Source organism: Cicer arietinum, chromosome 3, assembly GCF_000331145.2.
Source record: "Cicer arietinum cultivar CDC Frontier isolate Library 1 chromosome 3, Cicar.CDCFrontier_v2.0, whole genome shotgun sequence".
NCBI classification, from domain to species: Eukaryota; Viridiplantae; Streptophyta; class Magnoliopsida; order Fabales; family Fabaceae; genus Cicer; species Cicer arietinum.
This window is the reverse complement of record NC_021162.2, coordinates 24,311,280-24,329,337: the sequence shown is the minus strand read 5'-3', so window position 1 is coordinate 24,329,337 and position 18,058 is coordinate 24,311,280. Positions and strand designations below refer to the sequence as shown.

Below are 18,058 nucleotides of genomic sequence, written 5' to 3'. Positions count from 1 at the left end.
CTTCGACTAGATTATAACAATTTTTGCATCTTATGAGGCCTTCATTAAATTCACATTCTTCTTGCGTAACATCTCTAAATTTTTAAAATAATAGTCCATCAATATCATCAATTTGATCCTCTTCATCATTCACATGATCATCATGAAGATCATCGGGTTTTTTTCTCTCTTCACCATGACGAATCCAAACATCATATCATTTTTGAAATACTAATGCTATTAAATGATTTCGTACTACCTTCCTTGTGAACCAATTGATTTTGTAACATTCAGCACATGGACATAAAATCTCTTTTCCACGAGGTTTTCCTTTGGTGTATGCATAATCTAGAGAGAAAAATCGACACCGTTTTGATACTCTTTACTCTCTCTAACTGATTTTGTCTATTCCTTGTCCATCCAGTTTATGAGGAGACTACCATATATGACAAATAATTTCAAGGGGATGTTAGTACATGTTCAATCAAAATCTAGATGCACCCAAAGAGGCCCTTTTGCTATCCAATTTTTTATTAAAGATTTTATGATAGATAATTTATCATCATCCCCTTCCAAAATTCTTTTTATTATTTATAAATTTTTTATAATTGTTTTGAAAATAACCCTTTTAATTTGACTTTTTCTTATAACATGACATAAATGGAGTAACTTATTAATATATTACTATTATTATGGTGTACGTTAAAAATGTTACATCATCACGTGTGAACATAGAAAACAAACAACAATCTGAAAATTGTAATTCAATGAGGGTATATAATATTATATCATCAAGAGCGAAATTGTAGTTCAAGGAAGGTATATAATATACCTTTCAAATCCCGTTCCAAGAAAAGCACCTTAGAGGTCAATAGTTAATTCCAATCTTTTCTGGAAGCTTCTATCAAAGTCTCTGTAAAACACAGTCTGAAAAAAGGAAAGCAAAAATTGATATGTAATAGTGATGAATCGATATGTAATATAATTAATAAGTTCATGATAATACCAAACCAGTTACGTGCTGCAAAAATTGATATGTAATAGTGATGAATTGATATGTAAGTTCATGATTCTGCCAAACTAGTGATGTTTTATCAAAGCGTATAATTGCAGGAAAATAGCATACTAATCAACTATACAGTCCAAACCTACCAGGCTAAATATATGATACTAACTATATTTGACAACACCTAAATATATGATACTAACTTCCTTCAATGAATTGTGATGTGTGAAAATTTTAAGTTTTAAACTTCAGAACAGACACTGCAATGTTTACACATAAACTATGATTATTAAAAAAAGTTTGATAATGAAACTTGGGTATCATGACAAAGTTCAGATAACGTAAACAATAATAAGTTTATGATCAGATGCCTAATATTTAACTGGAAAAGGTATGTTCTCTACATTAACTTTAAGGTATTTTTTTACGGAATTCAAGATGATCTTGGATTAGTAAATTTGTAAGCATTTTATACACATTGTATACCTTCAACCCAACTAATTTTATGAAAAACTAAATTATATAAAGTTATTGATTGATTGATAGATTTAAGGAGAAATTGAATGATGAATAACTATAGAATGAGTGTTTTGCAAAATCTACAATTGAATTGAAAGTATGTGCATACCATGCTCAACAAATCTCCCATTAATCCAAGATTGTTTTGTATTCTCTCATATCATAAAAAATTAGTGTGTAATATATTTTTTCAAAAAAATTTAAATATTAACTCATTATCAGACGATTGTATTTGTTTGAAACTATTGTAATGGTTTGTTCCATGAAGCTCATTAACTAGTATGCCAAGAGTTGACTGCAGTATTGCACAGGTATTCTAAATTCTTTGCTCACATTTTATTATTCTACAAATAGAAATTTATATAACCGTTGAGACTTGAGAGTTAAAGAAAGAAGGGGAACAAACATGGCAATTTACGGTGACAAGAATGTTGAAACAGAAAAAGAGTTTCCATTGCAAGAGATGATGTTGCTAAACAGCATACAAAATTTTAGATAAAATATGTAAGGTGGAAAAGCATGGGCTGCATAGCAATGAAATCCCATAAAAGTTATGCATAATAAAGTACCTCTACTAACTCTAAGTTGGTCCAAAAATGGCCAAGACTGTTCAACAAAGTAGACCAGGAGTTCAAGTACATCCAATGGAGGCACTTCGTGTAAAAGATGTGTGAAAGTGTAAGCCATAATTCATTATTCAAATCAAAACAATAGCATCCTTATCATGGAACCAGTTATCAGTTATTTATAAATATAGCATCCATATGTCATGCTTGAGCAGCTTAGCTTACTAATCGACTATACAGTCCAAACCTGCCAACCATTACATAAATATCACAAAGCATATTATAGCTATTTTGTAACCAACTCTCAGGTGTAAGTTTGACATTTTAAAAAGCATAACTATCACAAAGCATAGTAATAGGAAAATAGCATACTATCAGATACAGATGTTTGGCCGTTATCAGATACTACTAGTATTAGTTATTATCCCTCAACAAATTGAACACAAGGGTATATAATATAAATATACTACCACCTCAACGAACATAATTCTGGAATCTGGAATCAGGAACTCGAAATATTAAAAGTGCATCAACAAGATTTAGAAAACCCAATTAAGAAAATAATATGCACAAGATTCCAACCAATTTTCATAATTTTAGCCAGTCATACTTCCTAACTCAGTCATAATTTTGTGTCACCTAGAATCAAATTGAATTTTTAGAGTAAACCACAAAACATCAATTCAATCATTTCAAGATGATTACAGAGTTAATTTTAGAATAATGCAAAAGCAAAAACCATAATAGATGCAGAGGTTGAGCGATAACAGAGCAAGGATGAAAATACATACCAAAAATCACAGTTAGAAGTTTTGCAGGTCTCGCAAGATACAAAAACCATAATTGATGCAGAGGTTAAGTGATGCAGAAACCGATGCAGAGAAAAAGGGAGAAGTCTCACAAGTCACGAGAAAAACCCTAATCAATGTTGATTCACAAGCTTCCTTCACCAACACTTGTTTTCCCCTTTTCATTCAGAAATGAGGTCAAGCGATAGAGAGAAGAGAGGGTTACTATTTTGCGCGAAGAGAGGGTTAAGAGAGAGAGAGAGAGAGAAGAAACAGTTACACGAGAAGGAAGAGTTGCGCGAGAGAGTAGAGTGAAACAAAGTTTGCGAGAGAGAAAAGAGGATTTGCGCTAACACTGTTTGCAGTGAGAGTTTGCGCTAACGTTATTTACTGAGAAGAGAGGAACATAGTATGAGAGAAAGAAAAAAGGATTTTGTTGAGAACAAGCGCAGTAATGAAATAATTGGGAAATCTTTGATTATCAGATGTTGCATAAATATCGGTAAATAATGAGAACGATTTTGAATTATTACCGTAGAAATTATAAAATTTATTGTTACATAATAAATATATGGTGGATCATCCTTAAAAGATTCTCTATTAACACTCCTCAAAGAATCAATAATAATTTGATTTTATTAAAATTAACAAATTTAAATTAAATTTTAAAAAAATCGAAAACACAACTTTCACCGTGAAATATTTATATATTTGTTTTCTTTTAACAAGTGACCATAAGTTTGCCATATATATAACAATTGTGCATTAATCTTTTTTTAATTTCTTTTGCTTTCTACGCTTCTTTTTCATAGTTAACAGTTTTCCAAAGATGATGGGAGAACTTAAAAAATTAAAACATAAAGTGGAGAGAGAAGAACCTAACCAATCTCTGTCACTTTCTTCTCCCTAATGCTAATATTTTACATTATGTTTTCTTTTATATTGGACTGCTGTAGCATCATGAGCAGCTCACTCACTGTATGAAAGCACAGTTGTCCATCTCTCACAAATCCCCTTTACCGTTTTTTAATCAAATTGACAATTAAATAATACTGTGGTTATGGTGCGGTTGATGAGGATTCCAATTAAATTATTAATTTTATTTGTATACTTTAATATTAATGTACAAAAAACTTAGCATATACTAAATTAAGCATATGTTTACAGCAAATTGTGGTTGTCTCCAACGTTGGATCTCTTTCCTTTTAGTGTTTTCTCCACTTCACTCTCTTCAAAATCTACTTCAACATCACATGTCTATGATAATTTTTGTTTTTGTTTTCAACTATGAATGAAAAACCATAATTATTAGTCCAAAACCAACGTCTCTTTTTTTCTTCTATGTTTTGATTACATATTTTGTAACGTTTATTACTCCATTTACTGCTATCTTTGACTCGGCTTCCTTGTTTACTACACCTCCACGTTTCCTTTGCAAGTGCCTTTTTCTTTTCTCTTTCTCACTCTTTTTTTTTTATTATGTTATTATTATATATATTATGTGAAAGCTTTGCCTAATGGGCGTTTCTCTTCTCCATTACCCTTTTCAGCCTTTTTCTTTGTTCTGAATATATATATGCACAAAATACCCTTGTCTTAAAATCTTACTTTTTTTCTTTGTTTTTCAATCTAAATCAAATTCTATGATGTTTTTCTGTTTCGTAATTAATAACCCTGTGAATGCTTATCAACTTCTCATGATGTGATTCCTTTTGGTTTCTGTGCTTGGAGTTAATTCCTTCATCTGGTTAAGCATCTTTTTCTCAGGTTGACAATCTTTTCTTATAGACTATATATCAATTGCTATAATTAAATTTATAAAAAAAAAAATTGCTATCTTTTTATTCATAAATTAGTACCATACATATCTTATTACTCATGTATAAAATTTATTTGAGTTTAATCATTTCATAGTTTTTCCATGGTGCAAGAAAAGAAAAACAAAGCTCTATAATTATGTTTTGAATATATGATTTAGTTTTTGCTATTCCTATTTTTTGAATAGTCTCTCTCCTAGGGGATTAAGGTTGGGGACATCTATTCTCCCCAGACTCCACCCGAAGGGAGGCTTGTGCACTAAACTGCACTATAACTTATATACTCTAAAATGAAAATACAAATAAAAAAATATTTAAAAAATTGATGTATCTAATAAAAAGTTAAGATACATGACTTTTCAAATGTTGTTTTTGTTTATAATTCATTTTAGTGGAAATAGTAATTACTAACTATGAAGAAGATTTTTGGTTTTCTTTATCGTTGTAGATTTCTATATTTATTTGTTAAACATGTATTTATCCATCAATATTTCTTCCATGTTGTATCAAACAAGAAAGTATTACTAATAATTTTTTGTTTGAATTTTATTTTTTGATATTACAGGCAATTGATTATGAGGTGTTAATAGGATTTTGGAGAACAAAGAAACAAAAGACAGTGAAAAAATAATAATTTGTTTGTGATTTGTGAATGACCTTTTATTATGACTAATAAAAAAGCATTACCAGTCTCAAATTTTGGTAGTGACTTTTGCAATTGTCACAATAATTCTCCATCGGAAAAGATGAGAATTTTGGAGTTGTTATCATTATCACCCTCTGATGGCAATGGTTCCTCAGTAGAAGAACCTTTACCTCAGGATGCAGATTATACGGTTAGTCTCAGCGATGAACTCGAGACATCGATCTTGGCTCGATTCCCGAGATCACTACACTGGAAACTTTGCTTTCTAAACAAGAGATTCTTGACTTTAATGAAAAGTGGTGAGATCTACAAAATAAGAAAAGAGTTAGGACTCAAAGAGCCATCAGTTTTTATGTTAGCTAGCGGGGAAAGCAATTGGTGGGGTATGGATTGGCCTTTCAAGTCTAGCAGGAAACTACCTAGGATTCAATCAGATTATAGCTTTGAGTTTGGTGATAAAGAATCGTTTTCCGCAGGGTCTGATTTATTGGTTTCGGGTAAAGAAATCGATGGAGCTGTTATTTGGAGATACGATTCGGAAACTAATGAATGGTTAAAAGGGCCATTCATGATTAATCCAAGGTGTCTTTTTGCTTCAGCTAGCTCTGGTGATTTTGCTTTCGTTGCTGGTGGTTTAGAGACAAACACTTATAGCAAAGTATTGGATACTGCTGAGAAATACGACTCAAAACGAAAAACTTGGGAGACTTTGCCGAAGATGAATCAAAAGAGGAAATTTTGTTCAGGTTGTTTCATGGACAAGAGATTTTATGTTATAGGTGGACAGGACGAGAATCAAAAGGATCTAACTTGTGGCGAGTTTTTCGATGAAAAGACGAAGACATGGAATTTGGTTCCTGATATGTTGAAGGATATTCCTCTTTCGGTTTCACAGTCTCCGCCTCTAATTGCTGTTGTGAATAATGAGCTTTATTCACTTGATGCTTCTTTTAATGAGTTGAAAGTGTATGTTAAAGGAAGTAATAAGTGGAAAAAGTTAGGTGTTGTTCCTGTGAGAGCTGATGTACAAGGTGGTTGGGGTGTTGCTTTTAAATCACTTGGTGATGAGTTACTTGTTATTGGTGCACCTTCTGTTTCAATTAAAGAAAGTGGTTTGGCTATTTATACTTGTTGTCCTGATCCTGAGTGTGAGAAATTGATTTGGAAGCAAATTGAATGTGGGAGTGTTCAGCTTAATCATTTCATTAGGAACTGTGCTGTCATGATGGGAAGTTGAAGTGAAAAGAATGTTCGAACAAAACGAGTAGAATGAAATGTGTAGTAACGACACTTCAGATAGAAGGCATGTTTGTGTGTATGTCAGTGTTTCCGAGGTTGAAAGATGAAGTTGGTTTCAAAATAAAACTTAATGTGGAGGTGTCTTTAGATGAAGCTTTAGCTTCTTTTTTCATTTGATGAATCTTTGTTGTTACTAATGTTTTATTTGGGTGTGTCTTTCTGACATAACTTGTTAGCAAGAATGTTGATGTGTTGTGTTCTTTTGCATCTTTGAACATGGCAGAGGAGTGGAAATGGAAATTAAGTTGGTTCTGTTGTTGGTGAAGAAAAAATCAGATAGTGAGCTTCAATAAGCCTATAAAATGGTATTATTTCCACTGTTGTTCTGATGCCCTGATTTGGTCATTTATGTCATGGAATAATACCAAATTTGACATTTGTTTTAACTGGCCTTATATAAAAATATGTTTTCATTTATTTGTCGCCATTATCCATAATCAAAGATTCCCTACCAGAAAACAAAATACTGTAAGAGTCGGTTTGATGGTCACAGTAAGAAACTACGATAAGATATAGACTATATATTTTATTTTAATTTAATATTTGATTAACTAATAGAATATAATAAATTAATCTTAAATTCAAAATATTGTAAGAGGTAGTTTGATGGTCAGATTAAAAGATAAGATAATATATAAATTGTCATATTTTGTTTTAATTCAGTATTTGATAAATTAATAGAATATAATAAATTAATCATAAATCTATCTTATTTTATCTCTTTAGTTAAAAATTTATTATTATTAAGAATTAAGTTAGAAATTAGCATGATAGTAAGAAAATAATTTATTTAATTATTTTTATAAAACATTAAAAAAATTAGAATTTTGTAAAATATATATAAATTAAAAATTAATAGAATTTGATATTATATTTAGTTTAAAAAAATATTAATAATTTCCTCACAAAAGTACTTTTGTCATTTTATACAATCTAATAAGTCATAAACATACTAAAATTAGAATTTTTGGAACAACATATTTTAAAGTTATAAAGTATGGATATTAATTGAAATTTTTAAATTAAGTATATTTTTATTATAAGAGTAATTTTTTCATTTATATATTATATATATGATATATTTATTTAACTTATCTAACATATAATATAGAATTATTTAGCTATACATGGTTTTTATAAAAACGTGAAATTTGTTTTTTCAGAAGTATGAATGAATTTTTTTAATTAAAATATTATCATATTACTTATTTGATTTTAGTTTTTTTTTTAATTTATAAAGTTTAAAACTATTATAATAAACAAACAAATATCATGCCACAACAAGAAGTTTAGTAATCTCCCCGATGGGCCGTACTTGCTAAGAAAAACCACATGTATGTTTAGAGAAAAAAGATTTTATTTTATATCCCTAAATTTATATTTCTATTTCTATATTTTAAAAAATTCAGTTTTATAAAAAAAAAGTCAAATGTTATGTTTTTTTTAGGAAATTCTTTTGTTTTTAAAAAAAGTTTTTTGAATTACAAATATATTTGAAAAATTTAAAAAGAATTTTTCGGAACACAAATTTAAATTTTCAAAAAATATTTTTATTATAAAAAATGTTTTTCATGTTTTTCGAAATACATTTGTATTATAAAAATATTTTACATAAATATGTTCCAAAAAATTTATACAATTTTTGTGTAAACAAAATTTTTGATATACAGAGTTTAAATTTTTAAAATACATTTGTGTATTGTAAATTAAAAAGAATATTTTGGTTCCTAAAATAGAAAAAAAATGATAAATCATTGAAGATTTTGAAAGAGAACGAACTTGTCCAAATATATAAGGACCATTACACAATAACAATTAACATTTGAACTAGGAAAGTAATTTTGCAACACAGCAGGGGTTTGCAATACTGAGTGAATAATAATAGATAGGAATAAGAATGGCTACCGGGAAAGAAGAAAAAAGATACTGATGGCTAACGGTTTGAAAAATAATAAAGGATAGAATTGTCTTTTTATTTTTGTCTTGCTGGAATTAGTCAAAAAGAGTCTTATGTCATGTAGATAACAAGTGCTTTTAATGTTCTGATAATATATTTGATAATATATTGGTTTGAGATTAAATAAAAATAATTTTTGTTTTAAATGATTTAATATTTCTTTTTAGAGATTTAAAAAAAAATGAATTTTTAGCGGTTTGTTTACTATTATAAAAATAATTTTTTTAAATGGTTTTTTTAAATAATTTTTAATTTGTGTGTATATAATTTTTTTAAACTACAAAGTTATTATAAAACAAAAAAAATAAATTTTAGTTTTTATACACGTACCAATCTACAACAATTTTTTATCGCTCTTATAATTTTTTTTATTTTTTTAATTGTCATTCTAATTGATATTTAAGTCAGCAAAAATGTTAAATCACATATTTAAAACAGTTCAGACTGAATCTTAGTTTTATTATTTATAGTTATCAAGTTTCATTATCCATATTCACCAAGATCTTTTTCAATATCGATAATCTTTGTCAAAATTACTATACCAAACCAATTCAAATATTTCAAATTAAGCACTTCTAAATTTAATAGTTTAATCCAATTCGTAGATACATTTCAAATTGATCAATGTACTTGAATACTCGTAAAAAACAATAAATAAACACATAATCAAAAAAAAAAAAAATAATGATGTAGAGAAAACCTTGATGAGGTCAAGAAAATGACAACTTCGATGTAAAAAAAATGGCGAGCATAAAAGAGAAAACGCAATTAATAATGAATTGATTTAAACTTAGGAAGAAAACATAATAAAAATTGGCTAAGTGCACTTTGGATTTAATAAAAAAAAGTAGGGTAATGACATCATTTTTTTCGTTGATAGGTTAACTTCTGTGTTTTTTCAACTTTCCATCATGTTTCTCTCTCATATATCGCAAGAGACATATGCGAGAAGCTACTATTTTTAGCTTTTCATTTTTAACCAAAACATAATTTTTCTAACGAAATCATTTAAAAAAAAAACTAAAATAAACAACACCCTTTAAACCCTAAAATATGATTTTTAGTCTAAAAAATAAATTTTTTTTCTTGAAAATAACTGAAACAAACGCACCTATAATTTGAATTTAAGAGTTTTTGCCAAGAATTAAAATGGACTTATACATAAAAATGATAAAGAAAAAACTTTACTTGATATCTTTCACATTGTATTCTTATTACCCTCATCTTTTTTGAAAAACCGATTTCATTCCTTGATTTTTTTTTTAAAAATACAAAAAGTAAAACAAAACATTCCTGTTTGTAAAAAGAATTTTAATATTAAAATTTCCGAAACAGTTTTGTGTTACAGAACACACAAATTTTGATTTTTTTTTTTTAAATAGATCTGTATTTTGAAAAAAATAAATTTATTTTTTTGTAATATAATTATTTTTTTATAAATTTAATTTAAATATTTCAAAATATAAACATAATGCAAAAAATCATAGTTTGAGTTTTGCGGAATATTTTTTTTTGTTTTGAAACATTTTAATTTTGAGTTTTTCAATTGTAAAATATACAATTGTATTCAGAAAAATATAATTCAACTTTTATTGGACACATATTGAATGTAGGAATATGGGGTACATTTTCATGCTTAAGATGTTTCTTTCTTGTGAATGATAACAAAGTATATAGGAGAACAACTCTTAATTTTGGTTTTGATGATAACAAAGTATATAGGAGAACAATTTATACTTTAAAATATTTTCTAAGTATGAGAACCGTTATTGAATGATTTAGTCAAATCATGTGGTCAACGTTCTTTCATCTTTTAAAAAGAATTGAATCATTTACTAAGAATTCAAGCAATCAAATAGTTTCTCTAATATTTAAGTAACTTTATTGTCCAGTGAACACTTTGAGAAAAGTCAAATTCTCTTATACGAGTTAATTGTTTGAATATATGTTCGATGTGGAAGAACATTACTTAAAACTTCATCTAATCAAATGTTAATATCCTAATTGTTTATCCTTTTGACAAAACACTTCTATTATATGATGTTAATTGTAACACCCCGTTTTTCAAAGCGAGGGTATATTTTTTTTTTTTAAAGTAATTAATTAAATCAGGAAATGCATTTGGATAAATAATTGAGTCATTATAATTTACAAGCAGCGGAAAAGTTTCTCCAATTATAAATCCAAAACATTTACACAACATCAAATGGTACATGGAACCCATTCGAATAAGAAGTCAAACTGACAATATTAGTATAAATACAGTTTTCCAAACTAAAAATACTCCAATCCAAAAAGAAGGACACCTAGTTCCTATACATCATCCTAATCTGATCAACCTACCAAAAAGCTATACACCCTGAGTATCTCCATGCGCCCCGTGAGATCCTCCTAATATAACTGCAATCACGCGTTCCCATCTCCATTCCCGTCCGTAGGGTACGAACCGGTAGGACCGTCCTGACTCTCATCTGAGGGCAAAGCCCAGATTTTCCACAATAATTGTAAAGGGTCACCAACCAAAAAAAATAACTGTTAACACATAGCAATTAAGTTTTTAAATGCTCAAAACAACTTTTCAACTAAGCATGCACCTTAATAGGATTCTCATAATGCGAAAAGTTCATACAATACATTGCCAATTAAAATGAAGGTAAAATGAAGTTCTAAAACTCCTAATTAACACATAACAAGTCAAGACATGGATAAGTTTAAGAGTAATCAATCATCTAACTCAAACTGAGGATTTTCACTGAGCCAATCGATTGGGCAATCGATTGGGGTGAAGGTTTTTAATGAAAACAGAATCCTGGGCTGAATCAATCAATTTGGCAATCGATTGTCAGGATAACGGAGCCCCTGACTTAATACCAATCGATTTCCAAATCGATTTCCTGAAGGTTTTTAGTGAAATTTTGAACTCTGGCTTGATTCAATCGATTGGGCAATCGATTGACAGGATAGCTGAGCCCCTGACTTAAGGGCCAATCGATTAAATGGTGAACTTCCTGCAACTCATCCAATCGATTGGGAAATCGATTTCCCTGATCGTTTTTCCAAAAATTCATGCATTTACTCAAGTCATTCCTAATCAAGTTCACAACCTAACACTTAGCAATTCCTACACGATTACCACGACAATTGGGATCTCGATAACCATCATACTTACACACAACAATCAACACATAACACTTAGCATTTTCAACGCAATTACCACAACGACTCAAATTCAAACTTAGCAATTCCTACGCGATTACCACGGCAATTGGGATCTCGATAACCATCATACCTTCACACAATAATCAACACATAACACTTAGCATTTTCAACGCAATTACCACAACGACTCAAATTCAAATCACTTAATCATAAAACTCAAATCAACCACGACTCGCGTGCCAAGCACCCTAATGCAATGCGTATATGCCAAAATGCATGGACTCGGAATTCCAAACCAAAACCCTCCTCGAAGGGCCGTAAATCATAATCGTACCGCCTATCGCAGGCCAAAGTACCAATTACCGAGGTGCCACCTATCACGGGTCAGCACGATTTACTAAAATGCGTAAATCATAAACGTACCACCTATCACGGGTCAGTACAGTTTACCGAGGTGTCACCTATCACGGGTCAACACGATTTACTAAAAGAAAAAGCGGGAATCGTAAACGTACCGCCTATCACAGACCAGTACTGTTTACCGAGGTGCCACCTATCACGGGTCAACACGATTTACTAAAAGAAAAAGCGGAAATCGTAAATGTACCACCTATCACGGGTCAGTACAGTTACCATGGTGTCACCTATCACGGGTCAACACGATTTACTAAAAGAAAAAGCGGGAATCGTAAACGTACCGCCTATCACAGACCAGTACTGTTTACCGAGGTGCCACCTATCACGGGTCAGCACAATCCACCAAAAATGTAAATCGTAAATGTACCACCTATCACGGGTCAGTACAGTTACCATGGTGTCACCTATCACGGGTCAACACGATTTACTAAAAGAAAAAGCGGGAATCGTAAACGTACCGCCTATCACAGACCAGTACTGTTTACCGAGGTGCCACCTATCACGGGTCAGCACAATCCACCAAAAATGTAAATCGTAAATGTACCACCTATCACGGGTCAGTACAGTTTACCGAAGTGTCACCTATCACGGGTCAACACGATTTACTAAAATATAAATCGCAAACGTACAACCTATCACGGGTCCGTACAATTTACCAAGGTGCCACCTATCACGGGTCAGCACAATTCACCAAAAATATAAATCGTAAATGTACCACCTATCACGGGTCAGTACAGTTTACCGAGGTGTCACCTATCACGGGTCAACACGATTTACTAAAAGAAAAAGCGGGAATCGTAAACGTACCGCCTATCACAGACCAGTACTGTTTACCGAGGTGCCACCTATCACGGGTCAGCACAATTCACCAAAAATATAAATCGTAAATGTACCACCTATCACGGGTCAGTACAGTTACCATGGTGTCACCTATCACGGGTCAACACGATTTACTAAAAGAAAAAGCGGAAATCGTAAATGTACCACCTATCACGGGTCAGTACAGTTTACCAAGGTGTCACCTATCACGGGTCGACACAATTTACCAAATGAAATGCATGAGCATACACAGACTCCATTCACAACAATCGTTAAGCAAATGCAGATATTAAAAGATTCCCCATTTTTAATACCCATTTAACTTAAACGACTTTCAAACAACATTAATTAAATAAGTCATTAAGAGATTCCCCGTTCTTAATACCGATTTAACTTAATGATTTTCAAAACAAAACGTTAAGCAAACAGTCATATTAAGAGATTCCCCATTCTTAATACTCATTTACCGAAACGACTTTCAAACAACATTAATTAAATAAGTCATTAAGAGATTCCCCGTTCTTAATACCGATTTAACTTAATGATTTTCAAAACAAAACGTTAAGCAAACAGTCATATTAAGAGATTCCCCATTCTTAATACTCATTTACCGAAACGATTTTCAAAAACGATAGTTAAGTAACCGAGACATTAAGAGATTCCCCATTCTCAACGCCCAGTTAACTTAAACATTTTCCTCAAATACACATTAAGTAAACCGAGGTATTAAAAGATTCCCCATTTTTAATACTCGTTTAACTCTAATGGTTTTCAAATTCCACAGAAACAAATTCAAACATACTTTCACATTCAAACCATAATTCACAACAACCACACCAATTAACAAACATCAAGTTTCATTTACCCATAATCATACACAATGACATTCAAATTCATTTACCACGAAACATTCATCACTATAAACAAAACCTAACTCTAAGGTTTTTACCCATAACGCACTAGTTTCGTTTTTCCCCAAATCGATACATTTAACCCTAACAAATTCCTTCCCACACAACTACAGATAAGTCCCTAATGCAAGCTAGAAGTTTGGAAGGAGCCCTTACCTCAACGTTAGCTTTAACGCGCGTTTCCGGTACCACGAGTAATTCCGGTAAAATCTCCGCTCGCAACGCCGCTTCCAAATTAGTTCACTAGCACCGTAGCATGGTGGTGAGCAACTTTCCCTTCTATCTCTTCGAGAAATGAGGTTTGGATCTAGGAGAAACGGAGGGGTTTGTGTTTGGATCTCAAAACCGTTTTTCTTCGTTTTCGAATCAAAGAGGAAGAGTGGAGTTACGAAAACCTTGATCTAACCCTCACCCAACCTTGGGTCACTAGTTTTGAAGGAAAGGAAGCAACGAAAACGAAAAATGGAGGAGGATGGAAATTTGGTTTTTTCTTGCGTGACTGAGGAAGGAGATGGAAAATTCTATTTTCTCTCCTTTCAATTTCTTTCCTTTGTTTTTCCTTTCTTCCTTTTTCCTTCCTTCCTTTATATACTATTTTCTTTTCCTTTTCCTTCCTTCTAGTTTTCCTTTCTTTTTCCCTCCAAACAAACATATATAAATATAATAAATATAACTTAACAAATATCTCAAAATCTAGATATTTATTAAATTACCGTTTCACCCGAAACGCCTTAAATTCACCGTAAAGTATTTTCCGCAGTTAAATTCAATTTATTTATCGACGAGAAATTCTAATTGGCATCGAAATATCTTTTTGATTATAAAACTCCAAAATATTATTAACTTTGGCTTAAAAGCCTCCGAGCCAAAATCCAAAATATACCAAAAATACATAAAAGGGTACTTTAAAATTATGGGTCTTACATTACTCCCCCCCTAAAATTAGTTTCGTCCTCGAAACTATGCATCGATAAATAACTCTGGGTGTTGTTCCCTCATCTTGCTCTCCAGTTCCCAAGTCGCATCTCCAGTAATTGGGTTCCAGATCACCTTGACCAACGAAACATCCTTGGTCCTCAACCGCTTAATCTTCCTGTCATCAATTCTCACGGGTGGTACTTCGAACGACAGGTTATCCTTTAGCTGGATCGTGTCTGGTTCGATCACGTGAGATGGATCTGCGAGATATTTCCTCAACTGCGACACATGAAACACGTCATGGATATTGGACAGTATCGGAGGTAATGCAATCCGATAAGCAACCGGCCCAATTCGTGCAGAAATCTGATATGGTCCAATGAATTTCGGAGTCAACTTCTTCGATTTCAAGGCTCTACCTACTCCAGTAGTAGGTGTGACTCTCAGAAATACATGGTCACCCTGTTCGAATTCCAAAAGTCTGCGACGCTTGTCCGCGTAACTCTTCTGGCGATCTTGTGAAGTCTTCATTTTCTCCTTGATCTTCCTTACTTTAGCTGTGGTCTGTTGCACCATCTCTGGTCCGACAATCATATTCTCACCGTCTTTATACCAACACAAGGGCGTTTGACACTTGCGCCCATATAAAGCCTCATATGGTGCCATTCCAATGCTCGCGTGGAAACTATTGTTGTAAGTGAACTCAATCAACGGAAGTACATCATCCCAACTTCCTCTATCATCTAAAACACATGCTCTCAACAGATCTTCCAAGGACTGATTCGTCCTTTCAGTCTGTCCGTCCGTTTGTGGATGGTAAGCTGAACTCAATCGTAGCTTCGTTCCCAACGCTTCGTGCAATGCTCCCCAAAAATGCGATGTGAACTTCGGATCACGGTCTGACAAAATGCTTGATGGTACTCCGTGTAATCTCTAAAGGTTGCAACACCCCAGCAGGTCGCTGATGTTCCACCTTGTACGGAACATCTACCTAGTACCAAACTTAAACACTAAGTATGACGCCGACACATTGAGTACAATGTATCATTAACCAATGATAGGGCTTCCCATTCCTATCAAGAATGATCTTGGGTTACTGTAGAGGTAAACACTCAAATTAATCGAGAAGTCCCTATTCTGAATGGTTATTTGACAAGTAAACATGCATAATTTACTGTCAAAGTCTTAGCAGTAAAGTAGACACGGACAACTTCAAACAATTTACATAATCCATAGCAATGAAGGAATGGGTTGCCCCCGAATCAGAAAGTGTAGTTAAGAGGTTACCTGTAATCGCACAGTCATATTGAATCAGATCGCTAGATAAATCAGCGCCGACGCAATACACCTGTCCTCTAGCAGTAGGAAGAGTAATCCTAGCTACATCCACCATTGGTTCCACCTTCGGAGCCTCGCAATTCCTTGCAAAGTGCCCTGGTTTATGGCAATTGTAGCAAGTAGTACTGTCAAAGGTACAAGCATAAGCATAATGTCCTTCTTCTCCACATCGGAAACATCGTATGCCTTGTCCCACTTGCTTCTCAAGGTCTTGGTTCCCTGGGTTATCCCGTCCCCCATTGTTATCATGTGGTCGATTATAAAATTTAGCAACCTGTTTTCCCTTGTTCTGATACTTCGCCCGACTAGGTCCTCCTGAGTTAAAATTCCCTCCTCGGCTAGCTCTCTTATTCTTCATCTCCTCAACTTCTCTACATTTTTCCACAAGAACCTGGAAACGTTGAATTCCCAAGGGTAAGACAAACTCTTGAATCTCATACTTTAGTCCGTCTTGGAAACGATGACACAAGAATGGCTCGTCAACCTCTTCACGGAAAAATCTGAAATGCCTTGATAGTGATTCAAACTTAGCAGCATATTCGCCCACGGTCATGTTCCCCTGATGTAGTTTCAGGAAATCATCACCCAGTCTAGTCCTGGTACTCATCGGGAAGTATTTGTCGAAAAACTTCCCTTTGAAAGATTCCCAGTTCACCTCCTCGTGAGCTGATCTCATCAACAACCTTGTACTCCTCCACCAGTACTCAGCATCTCCTAGTAGCATATAAGTGGCATAGTTGACCCTCACTCCCGCCTGACAGTTAATCATTTCGAAGATCTTCTCCACTTCTTGGATCCATTGATTTGCTTTCTCTGAATTCTCAGTCCCCTCAAACTTGGGAGGATTGTAACGACGAAAGTCTTTTAATCCTCTTGACTCCGCAGCACGGATCTCTCTTCCCCTCTTTTCGAGATCACGTTGAGTCTTGGCAGCAGTCTGTGCAGCAACAGAAGCAGCCAGGTTATTCATAGCCTCCGCCATTCGGTCATTCTTATTGACATTGGCTCTCGGAACGTCATTCCTCCTTGGCAGCATGGTTTCCCTATAAAACCATCATCAAGTAAAGTCTTAACACTACTTCAATAATTCTAAGAATAACTTCCGACCACAACCGCACATAATAATTATTATGAACTTGACAACTCAAACCACCTAAACCGACACATGATCAGACAACAACTCGTAACCTACAATCTAGAACCAAGGTTCCACAGCCCCCAAAGAAAACCAAACCAAAGCTCTGATACCACAATGTAACACCCCGTTTTCCAAAGCGAGGGTGTATTTTTTTTCAAAAGGAATTAGAATAAAACACATAGGATAGTTCCTTTCGTGAATCTTCAATTGTCTCGAGGCATAAGCCACAGCTTTCTTGTGTTGCATCAGAACACATCCTAACCCCTGGTGGGATGCATCACAATAAACTTCATAGGGTTCTTCTGATTGCGGTAACACCAATACAGGTGAGGTCGTCAATTTCCTCTTCAGTAACTGGAAGTTTTCTTCACACTTCTCCGTCCATGCGAACGGTTGATCTTTTCTGGTAAGTTGTGTCAGTGGAGCCACAATCTTAGCAAAACCTTCGATAAACCTCCTGTAGTACCCTGCCAGTCCCACAAAACTTCGTATGTCAGTGACAGTCTGAGGCTGTTTCCAAGCAAGAACCGCCTCAATCTTAGCCGGATCTACAGCGATTCCTTCCTTGGTTATCACATGTCCCAAGAAATTCACTTTCTCTAGCCAAAATTCACACTTCGACAGATTGGCATACAATCGCTTCTCGCGTAAAATCTCAAGAACTTGTCGCAAATGTTCTCCATGCTCTTCTTCGGTCCTTGAATAAATCAATATATCATCAATGAATACCACCACGAATTTATCAAGGAACGAATTAAAGATCCTGTTCATGTAGTCCATG

The 18,058-nt window shown here is 33.2% G+C and overlaps 1 protein-coding gene and 1 long non-coding RNA gene across 5 annotated transcripts in view; one reads left to right on the top strand and one right to left on the bottom strand.

Moving 5' to 3' along the window:
- Positions 1-3,356, bottom strand: part of LOC101488603 (uncharacterized) — a 28,671-nt gene extending 25,315 nt beyond the window's left edge. For 3 of the 4 annotated variants that reach the window (XR_003470258.2, XR_001144787.3, XR_001144788.3), the window contains exons 1-2: positions 2,862-3,356; positions 812-906 (exon numbers count right to left, since the gene is read on the bottom strand). This is a non-coding gene — a long non-coding RNA (uncharacterized lncRNA). The remainder of the gene's footprint in view (positions 1-811; positions 907-2,861) is intronic. The other variant, XR_190384.4, reaches the window with a different exon arrangement.
- A 694-nt stretch (positions 3,357-4,050) lies between these two features.
- On the top strand, positions 4,051-7,006 carry LOC101488846 (F-box/kelch-repeat protein At3g27150). The gene is made up of 2 exons (XM_004514056.4): positions 4,051-4,625; positions 5,241-7,006. Exon 2 carries the CDS (start codon positions 5,341-5,343, stop codon positions 6,556-6,558), a length of 1,218 nt encoding a protein of 405 aa, XP_004514113.1. The 5' UTR covers positions 4,051-4,625; positions 5,241-5,340; the 3' UTR covers positions 6,559-7,006.
- Positions 7,007-18,058: the final 11,052 nt, after the last annotated feature.

What these genes read in the sequence shown, in the direction of transcription:
- LOC101488846 (XM_004514056.4), top strand. Translation starts at nt 5,341, where the DNA reads ATGACTAATAAAAAAGCATTACCAGTCTCAAATTTTGGTAGTGACTTT.